We start from the raw sequence: 10,975 nt of genomic DNA, 5'->3' as shown, positions 1-10,975 counted from the left end.
TGTGAGGTGTGAGGTGTCGGTCTGCACCTGGGGGGTGTCTCCCAGTTAGGCTACTCAGGGGTCAGGGACCCACTTGAGCAGGCAGTCTGTCTGTTCTTAGATCTCAACCTCCGTGCTGGGAGATCCACTGCTCTCTTCAAAGCTGTCAGACAGTGGCATTTACCTCTGCCGAGGTTTCTGCTGCTTTTTGTTTAGCTATACCCTGTCCTCAGAGGTGGTCTACAGAGGCAGGTGGGCCTCCTTGAGCTGTGGTGGGCTCCACCCAATTCGAGCTTCCCAGTGGCTTTGTTTACCTACGTAAGCTTCAGCAATGGTGGGTGCCCCTCCCCCAGCCTCGCTGCAGCCTTGCAGTTAGATCTCAGACTGCTGTGCTAGCAATGAGGGAGGCTCCGTGGGCGTGGGACCCTCCGGGCCAGGTGTGGGATATAGTCTCCTGATGAGCCATTTGCTAAGATCCTTTGTAAAGCGCAGTATTAGGGTGAGAGTTACCCGATTTTCCAGGTGTTGTGTGTCTCAATTTCCTTTGGCTAGGAAAAGGAATTCCCTTCTCCCTTGCGCTTCCCAGGTGAGGTGATGCCTTGCCCTGCTTCAGCTCTCGCTGATTGGGCTGCACCTGCGGACTGGCGCCAACTGTCTGACATGCCCCAGTGCGATGAACCCGGTACCTCTGTGGAAAATGCAGAAATCACTTGTCTTCTGTGTTGCTCACGCTGGGAGCTGGAGGCTGGAGCTGTTCCTATTTGGCCATCTTGGGCATGCCCTGACCATCCCCCACCATGAGAAAATATTTTAAAGAATCCCACTGATATTTATGCAGATGAAATATTCAATTGGAGGCACATAATGGCTGGTTGTCTCTCTTTTTACATCACAATTAGTCAGTGGGTTCAGGTAGCTTTAGTCAGATTCCTCCATTGTAAAGTGCCCCATTAGTCTTTCACCTAATGGTTTTAAGGACCCCTGATAATCTTGCTAAAATCCATTATTTCATTAGGTGCTGCAAAATGGTGATTTAAAAAAAATCTTTCTTCTGATTAGATGGAATGTTTTTATAAAGAACTTTACCATATCAACTATTTGTTGACCCTGAAATATAGTTTGGCAGGATGAACACTTGATTCTTTTCTGATTTATAAATTTTCAAAGTAAGGAATGGATGCCCTATCAACTTCCAGTAGTGACCAATAAGTTTGGTTTTTTGTGTATTTTATGATCTCATGGATTTTTATATATTTGATGTGTTTCACTCCATTTCAGTCTTCTTTTTGATACAAATTGATCCCTTTTACTTGAGACTGACTTTTGTACTTTTGACGTGAGCCAAGTAGTCTTTTATCATATGTTTGCATTCTGGTACAAGTTGACCCGGGTTCATTTTGTACATGTGGTCTTTGGTTCTCTTTTCTACAGAGGGGTGCATCAATCCATTCATTCATTCCAATTATGGGTCAGTGATGTGCTAGGAAAGATCTATTTTTCTCTCCATCCTTAGAATGGCTACTTTTATCTTAGCCAATAACTGCCAGGATTTTTTCTGATTATTATTGGGGAAAAAAACTTACCCAAAGACAGTATTATCACTTACACATTTTTTGGCTAATATGAGTGATTAAAAATGGGATCCTAAAATAATGGAAATTTATTTGATTTCTAGCAAAGTTAAGTATTTTTATATTTATTAGCTATTTGTATACACTCTTTGTAAATGATGTATTTAGGACCTCTGTCCATTTTCTGTTGGCATCTTATTGTTTAAAATTATAGGAATGATTCTTCACGGTTTAAAATATTAAATCTTATTTTGTCATAGTTGTTGAAGTGTTTTCCAAAATATGTTTGCCTTCTACTTTTGTAATTACTTTTCTTGACCCATTGAAGTTTTAAATTTTCATGTAGCCAGATCAGTCAGACTTTATATTTCTTATTTTTTCCTATTACTTTCATACTTAGAATGCCCATCTCTTCCAAGAGCTGATGTATACTTTTATAACTAGTATTACAATGTGTAATCCGGTCTTAGGATTTGCAATATCTACCTATATTTTCACTTTAGGGTTTTCTCATGGGATGATTTTTAAAACTGTATGAATATACTTGGAGTTCATTCTCACCTGTATTGTTAGGTGAAGATCTAAAATTTATTTGCAAATAACCAACTAGGTTTTTTTAGTGATTTTTATATCCTAGTTATGAAATATTAAGTGTTCCTACATTATAGGCCTGATTAGGAGCTTTCTTCTTTGTTCTATTGAGCTCCAAGCCTATTGCTCTGATAATACCATGCTGGTTTATTGTTGAGGTGATTTATTATGTCTAATTATCTGGTGGAGTTAGGTTCCTCTCGTTTCTCTTCCCCAAACTCTGACTCCCAGTTTTTCTTTGCTGTTCTCATTTATTCTCCAGAAGGTTTTTAGAAACTTTTCTAAGCCCTTCCCCTCACTTATAATTTTTTTTTGAGACAGAGTCGTGCTCTGTTACCCAGGCTGGAATGCAGTGGCGTGATCTTGGCTCACTGCAACCTCCACCTCCCGGGTTCAAGCAATTCTTCTGACTCAGTCTCCCAAATAGCTGGGACCACAGGCGCACGCTGCCACGGCTGGCTAATTCTTGTATTTTTAGTAGAGACAGGGTTTCACCATATTGGTCAGGCTGGTCTCAAACTTATGACCTTGGCCTCCCTAAGTGTTGGGATTACAGGTGTGAGCCACTGCATCTGGCCTCACTTGTAATTTTGATTATAATTATTTTAAACTCATAAATTAATCTGGGAAGGTAGTTATCTTTACAATATGCAGTTTCTTCAACTAGAAATATTTCCCATTCTTTTAATTTATTTTTTGTTTTATTCTGTTGTATGCATATTATGTTGCAGTTCTGAAACATTTGTTAATTATGCATTCTTAGTAGTATATAATTCTTGCATACGGCAGTTCAGACTGATTTTAAATAATGTTGGAAAGTCACATACAATAATAAGCAAATTAATAATAGCATAAAGGAATCCACCTCTAATTTTGAGAAAGATTGCTTGTATTGTAGAAAGCAATTGTTAGCATATAATGTAAAATAAGAGTCTAGAATTCTGTTAAGCACTGTAAGTTTTTCAGTTGTATATACTACCCCTATTCAACTATATTTAATTTTTTTGTTTGGGAATGCTTTTCTTTTTTGTACTTAAAAGCTCTGCAATTTGTTGATCTTTAGGTTATCATGCAAGAAGTTCTCAAGGCTTTTTGATTTTTGTGCAATAAAGTACATCTTTGCATAAGAGTGAAATTGGGCTAGCTTAAATGGATCCATAAACTTTCTTCTAATTTTCAGTGAGAATCTTTTAAACACCTGTTAAATTTAATGTAGCAGTTTGATAATCTAAAATTATATACCACTTGTTTATTTGTTCATTCATCCATCCATTTTCCCGTGAATATTTCATTTGTTTATCCAGCTAGTTTTATTAACTGTTTCAGTCCAGGCATTGGGATATAATGGTAAGCAAGATATCATTCCCGTGGAAACTTCTTCCAGGCACTAAAGATATAAAGGATGAATTAGAGGAACATAAAATTGGCGGATATTGAATAGTTAAAGGCAATGGCCATAGGGGTGGCAAAGAGGAAGTAGAGATAGAGTCATTAGGACTTAGTGTCAATTAAATATGGGGTGAGTAAGAGAAGATGGCTTTGGGATGTCCTCAAGTGCCTAGATTATTTATTTATCATGCTTTTATTGGAGGACTGTCATGTTTTAGGCATTGTTATGTTTCAGGCATTGTGTAAATGCAGGAGGATATAAGAAATAAGCCACATCAGTACGTAGATTATAGAGGGGAAAGTATTAGGTTGGTGCATTGCTTTTAGTGGCAGAAACAGCAATTACTTTGGCACCAGCCTTGTAGAATGGTTGTGACTGGGGTGGGAGTGTGCATATAGAGAGAAAGATTATGAATTCACTTTCAGGCCTGTTGAGCTGCCTGCCTGGTAGATTTACAAGTGGAAGTAATGGATATTCAGATAGAGAGTTCGAGAGAGTCATTGCTGGACATACAATCATCATTGTATAGCTGGCAATTGAAATCGTGTATTAGAAGGTCTTTCAAAAAGAGTCCTTAGTGAGAAAAGAAAGGGAGAATTGGAATCTTGAGGAATAACAGTATTTTTTGTTAGAGAAGATGAACCTGTGAAGAAGACTAAAGTGGAGTAATCAGAGAGAGAGAAGGGAACTTGGGACAGTGTTTCACAAAAGCCAAGAAAATTTTCCAGGCAGAATGTTCAACTGTATCTAAAGTCAAGTCAAGGGTCAGTAAGATAAGGATTTAAAATGTCCACTAAATTTTGTAATTAGGATATCATCATTGATCATGTGAAACTATTTCTGTGGGGAAGTTGAATAATAGAAATGGTGTGACCCCTACACATTTTTTTTTTGTTGTTTTTTAAACCTTGGCCTTGCAGAGAGGTTAGAGAAACTTGAAAGACAGTATCAGGATTTGTAGCATTAATGAAGGGTTACCTTCGGAGAGGAAAACAAGTATAGTAAGGAATATTTGTAGAAAATGGAGAAATTCGAAGAGCTGTCTTCCTCTGTCAGCTAAAAGTTTCTTAGCAGCAGGGGTTGATTTACTCACCAATGTGTTTAGTGCCTAATGTGTAGTAAGTAATCAGTAAATATTTGCTAAACAATCGAGCCCAATAAAAGAGTTGAACAATTTTGTTCATCCCAAGTCTAAAGTGTAGCTTCAGAATTTAGTCACTTCTGGAGCTTAAGATTTACTTTTGTTCTCTGTCATTAAAAATTAAACCTGTAGTCAAAAAATTAACCTTCTAAAGGCATTTAAAAAATTCTTTTAGAATAAGCTCTGCTTTATAGTATAGTCTGTTTGTCATAGTACTGCACATGCCTAAGGTTTGCTACTTTATTTTTTATGGTGTACTTTTTAAAATTTATTTTTTTGTAGAGACGGGGTCTCACTATGTTGCCCAGTTGGTCTTGAACTCCTGATCTCAAGTGATCCTCCCACCTCAGCCTCCCATGCCTGTTGGGATTACAGGCATGAGACACCACATCCAGCCCTTTTATAGTGTATTTTAAGTTCTGCTTTGGTTATCTCCTTTTGAAACTTTGCAAATGCTGAAGATTTATTTGAATTTTGTTACTTACAAAGTTGAAACATTTTATTTTATTATTAATTTTGAGACAGAGTCTCCCTTTTTCATCCAGGCTGGAGTGCAGCAGCACAATCACAGCCCATTGCAGACTTGACCTCCTCTATTCAAGCAATCCTCCCACCTCAGCTTTCCAAGTAGACACACACCACCAAGCCCTGCTGATTTTTTATACTTTTTGTAGAGGCAGGTTTTCACCATGTTGTTAATCTGGTCTCAAACTTCTGAGCTCAAGTGATCCGCCTGCCTCAGCCTCAGCCTCAGCCTCACAAAGTGCTGGGATTACAGGCACGAGCCACTGTGCCCGGCTGAAACATTTTAATAAGAGCAGTTAACCATACCTTTTCAACAGGAATCGATTTGGGAACTGTACCTATCTTTTTTTAATGATGTGAAAACTTCCTTATTCGTTTGTGATAGGTATCCTGTAAGCCACTCCATTTGTAGTGAAACTAATTCTTTCATTCTGTATTTAATGCTTTACTATCTGTAATCTGAGATCAGAAAGACTCATAATCAAATTAATGTACCCTAATTGTTTACTTCGATAACATATTTTCTGTGCATTTTCTTTATATTAGAGTCAAGAGAATATGAGTCTAAAATATAATTTTTTTGCAAAAATATGAGTCCTAAGGTTTTTTTTTAGATTTCTTCTTTGTTGATTACAGTTTTTATTTCTGTTCCATAGATATATATGTGACATATAAAATAAATTAGAAAGAGAAGATATACAATACTATCTAAAGTGACTACGTTTTTCTTTTAGGCTGGGATATGAAGAACAACAGCCTGAGGTTCCAATTCTTTATCATGATGTAACATCCCTTTTGCTCATCCAAATCTTAATGATGCCACAACCCTTACGCAAAGGTATGTCTCTATAATTCAGATTCTTTGATTATATACTATGTATTTTGAATATTCTAGAGAGTATAGAGACAAATAGGCTAGGTGTGGTGGCTCATGTTTGTAACCCCAGCACTTTGGGAGACTGAGGCCCATGGGTGGGTTGCTTGAGCCCAGGAGCTCGAGACCAGCCTGAGCTATTAATATAGTGAGATGCTGTCCAGAAAGAGAAAGAGAAGTAAATATAGCAGTAAGTCTGATGGATATTTTTTGTGGTAATAACAGATATTGTTTTTTCTGTTATTAGCAAATAGTAATCATATCTAAAAAAATGACAATGAAAAAGTGTTTTTTAAAATTCTTGTGGGTCTGTTCTTTTCAGCTTTTTAGTCACTAAGAGGTAAAGATGTGAGGAAAACACTCTGAAAATGGCTTAAAAAATTGAAGTGATGATACAAATGAAAATTTGAAAAACAGAGCAAACTCAGCCTTAGTGCCTTTATCTATATGTGTACATATTTTAATATAGTAGTAATTGTAGAGTTATTAAAAATATAGTCTTATCATTTTTAGTGTTAATATCATAACATTATTATGTTAACAGCATCAGTATTATGTTAGCAACATTTTAATTATTGCTTCTTGGTCTTTGTAGCTTTCACTTGAAGACAACATTTTAAATAGTCTATCAGATAATTAACATCTTGTATATTAGAAAACAAGTTTTTATCAGTAGAATGAACATCTATGGGTGTATAAAGTTCTTGTTCCTAGGGATGACATTGTTTATACAAACTCCAGCTTGATCTTTGATAAATCTTTTTACCTAAGGGTGTGAAATAATCATTTAAAAATATATAGGCAAATTATGATATTTCATGCAAGTTATGACATTCTGTAAAACAATATGATTAATAAACAAGCATAATATACTAGCGCTGTGAGCTTCAATTAATATTTTTAATTATGAAATTCACATAAAATAAAACTTACTATTTAAACAATTTAAAGTGTACAACTGAAGTGTCATTTAGTACTGTCATAGTATTGTGTGATCATCACCATTAGTTAGTTCCAGAACATTTTCATCAGCCCCAAAGGAAACTCTATGCCTGTTAAGCAGTCACCTTCTTGTTTTCTCCTTCTCCCAACCCTTGGAAACCACTAATCTGATTTCCTGTCTTCATGGATTTGCCTATACAGGATATTTCATATTAATGAAATTATACATTACATTGCATTTTGTGTCTGGCTTCTTTCACTTAGCATGTTTTCAAGGTTTATCCACGTTATAGCATGCATTATTACTTCATTTATCTCGATGGCTTGGTAATATTCCATTGTATGGATATACAACATTGTTTATCCATTTGTCAGTTGATGGATTATTACCAACACAACTGATGGATCAGTTGGGTTATTACTGCCTTTTGGCTATTGTGAATAGTGCTGCCATGAACATTGATATAGAAGTTTTTGTTTGAGGCCAGGTGTGATGGATCACTTGAGGCTAGGAGCTCATGACCAGCCTGGCTAATATGGTGAAACCCCTTCTCTACTAAAAATACAAAAATTAGCCTGGCATGGTGGCACACACCTGTAATCCCAGCTATTCAGGAGGCTGAGGCACAAGAACCACTTGAGCCCGGGAGGTGGAGGTTACAGTGAGCTGAGATCACGACACTGCACTGTAGCCTGGGTGACAGAATGAGACTCTGTCTCAAAAAAAAAAAAAAGTTTTTGAACACGTTTTTTTCTTTTTTGGGGGATGTATAGCTAGAAGTGGAATTGCTGGATCATATGGTAATTCTGTTTAACTTCTTGAGGTAATTATATATTTAACTGCAAAAGTTCAGATACTTTTGAATGTTACTTTTTTGGAGGGTTAGGCTGTGTCTGCTAATATAATCATTTGTGTTTATAGAGCTTAAAAACCTGTTAAATAGTCTCATTAAAATTAATCTCCTTGTAAAATTAGTTTCAAATTCTTTAGGCTTTTTGTGTCACTTTGGTTAGTTTTTGTTATTCTAGGGAAACAGTTGCCTTGCATGCTGGTTTACTCCTGATTGTGCTCTTCTAATTATATTAGTAGTATTACATTTTGAAATATTTAAAAAATTACTTTATTATATCTTCAAAATATTTAAATATATTATTTAAATATACCTTTTACTTACAAGCTTAGTTATTACATAAACCTGAAAAGGTAAAAGGGAAGGAAACTTGACATAGAGAAGATTGTCTCTATGTCATTATTTAATCTATATTAATATTTAATCTAAAGAGAAAAATATTTTAGTTAAGAGTAAAGGACCTGTTGTGTCAGTGTCTGAGAGCTGTAGCTGGTGCATCATCCTCCTTGTCAGAAGTCATTGTTGGCACTGGCTTTCAACAGAAGACGAAGTTCATGCTGAAAGAGGATGCAATACCTGAAATTAACCAAACCTAGTGAATTTAATTCAGTAGAAACAGAGTCTAAAAACTATGTTCTAAAATGAGTCAAGAAAATTGATCTCCTTAGTAATGGTTAATAGAATAAATTCAGGAAATCATCAACATAAAAATGTATAATATTGTTAATAATCATGCCTTAAAGTAATATCATTAAAGAACAGTTTCTTGGTGGACAAATTTAATAAGCAAATTTAATAAATTCATTGCTTGATTCAGTTCAAGAAATACTTAATAAGTACCTACTGTTTACCAGGTTGCTATGCTTCTTTGCCAAGTGCTGGATACACAAAGATGACTAAAACATGGACTTTGTGTTTAGGGAACCAAATAGCTAGGTATTTAGCAGTCATTAAGTTTACCTGTAGTTAGAATTGCTTTTAAAACTTGTGCTTTATATTATTTCTTAAAATTTTACACTAATTCAAGATCAGATTATCTTGAGATTGGATTATACCGCTGTCAAACACATTGTATAATATTTTGCTAGCTGTCATTGTGGTGATGAGTTCCTCTTAGAATTTAGGGTCAGACAAAAAAATGCCATTCCTTATTAATTTTTTTAGTCTTTCACAGTTTGAGAACTGGATAGAGGTCTTTAATTGCTAGGAAGTTCAGAGCTTCATTATATTTTCCACAGACAGGTTTTTTTTGAGGGGAGGTGGAGAGTTGGGGAGATAGAGTTATTAATATAAATTTTTCTTTTCCACTCCCTTTTGATGTAAGAGTTAATAGTAGTCTTTATTGTGACAGTGTTTTTATTATAAACTATTTTTATTGTAAGAATGTGTATTTGTATAACTGTTTAAGTTATTGGTTGTTATTAGAAGAGAAAAGCAAAGGAAAATTTTACTGTATAGACTTACTAGAATGTTAAATGCTTCCCATGGTTTTATCTGAAAAATAGATGGATGCATAAACCTACCTATATACCTCTTAAATTTTTTAATGCTTAGCATTGTTTCCGGGTTAAAAGACCTTTTAAGCCAATTATCTCATCAGAAGCTCAAATTAAATATATTAAAGACAAGTTTTTTCTTTGATCTCTTATGTCCTTGTATCTTATGTTTCATAATACTCATCACATCACTGGTCTCTAAAGAATAAACTCGGAAGTAACTTCTGACATCACTGTTTTCAGGTATTCATATTTAGTTCTTTATGTACAAGGGGAAAGAAGATTTATAACTTAGGATCAGATTTAGCTATATAATGTAGAGAAGAAACCAAATTAACACAGTAGCTTAAATAAGATACTGCTTGTTTTTCTTTCATGTAGAAGTATGAAAGTAGGCAGGCCAGACGCTTCTACTTCACAGCACCAGATTCTTTATGGTATGGCTCTCATCTCCCTGTGCCAAGGTAGCTGCTAAGAGTTCCAGCCATCACAGTCTAGTTTAAGGCAGCAGGATGAGAGTTAAGAGAGGAACTTCACCTTTTTTAAGAAGCCCTCTTAGGCGATTCACACAAAATTTACAATTATTATCTCTCAGGCTAAAATTCTTTCTTATTTTTGAGCCTCCAGGGTTTAAGACATAAAATCATCATCCTTTATAGGGAGTGTATTAGTTCATTTTCATGCTGATAATAAAGACATACCTGAGACTGGGCAATTTACAAAAGAAAGAGGTTTAATGGACTCACAGTTCCATATGACTGGGAGGTCTCACAATCATGGCAGAAGGCAAAAGGCACGTCTCACATGGTGGCAACAAGAGAAGAGAATGATAGCCAAGTGAAAGGGGTTTCCCCACATGAAACCATCACATCTCATGAGACTCATTCACTACCACGAGAACAGTATGGGGGAACCACCCCCATGATTCAGTTATCTCCCACTGGATCCCTCCCACAACACGGGAGAATTATGGGAGTTACAATTCAAGATGAGATTTGGGTGGGGAGACAATGAAACCGTCAGGGAGGGTCAGTTACCCAGGTTTGGATCATGTTGCTGTTCTTGAGGAGCTTCACAAATCTGTTCTTAACCATGCTTTCTAGAATACAGACTCCAAGATTCTGTAGAGCATCTGGGACCAGTGATTATAGAATATCCCTGCTTCCAAGATCCCATAAGCAGGGCTCACAGAAGAAAGCTTGAATGCTGCTTATTATTTTCCATTGACTTGAAGAAAGAAAGTATTTCAGTTTTGCTTTGTTAGAAATCAAGGGCTTAAAAAACTATTTATTTACAAGCATACATAACAGTAAAGAGCAGAGTTTCATGAACCCCCATGTCAACTCATGACCAGTCTTGTTTTATTTATACCCTGACTTATTCCCTACTCCCTCCCACCTGTGGTTATTCTGAAGCAAATTCCAAACCGCATATCATTTTATCTATATAGTCTTCAGTATATATCTCTAAAAGATAAGGATTCTTAAAATAATAAAAGAAAATATTGTGAACACAATTAAAAATGAATGGTTATGCCTAACTATCAGTAACTATCCCATCAGTGTTCAAATTTCCATAGTTGCTCCTTGTAAATGATTTTTTTTTTTTTTTTTTT

General features: G+C 35.7%; 1 protein-coding gene across 1 annotated transcript in view; it reads left to right on the top strand.

Annotated features, from left to right (window-relative positions):
- The window catches only part of UBR3 (ubiquitin protein ligase E3 component n-recognin 3 (putative)), a 250,132-nt gene that overhangs the window by 190,618 nt on the left and 48,539 nt on the right, over positions 1-10,975 (top strand). Inside the window, exon 32 of the mRNA XM_011988165.1 lies at positions 5,932-6,035. Coding sequence (XP_011843555.1) covers positions 5,932-6,035 — 104 coding nt within the window. The remainder of the gene's footprint in view (positions 1-5,931; positions 6,036-10,975) is intronic.

Source organism: Mandrillus leucophaeus, unplaced genomic scaffold, assembly GCF_000951045.1.
Source record: "Mandrillus leucophaeus isolate KB7577 unplaced genomic scaffold, Mleu.le_1.0 Scaffold324, whole genome shotgun sequence".
Classification (NCBI taxonomy): Eukaryota; Metazoa; Chordata; class Mammalia; order Primates; family Cercopithecidae; genus Mandrillus; species Mandrillus leucophaeus.
This window is presented reverse-complemented; position numbering and strand designations above follow the sequence as displayed.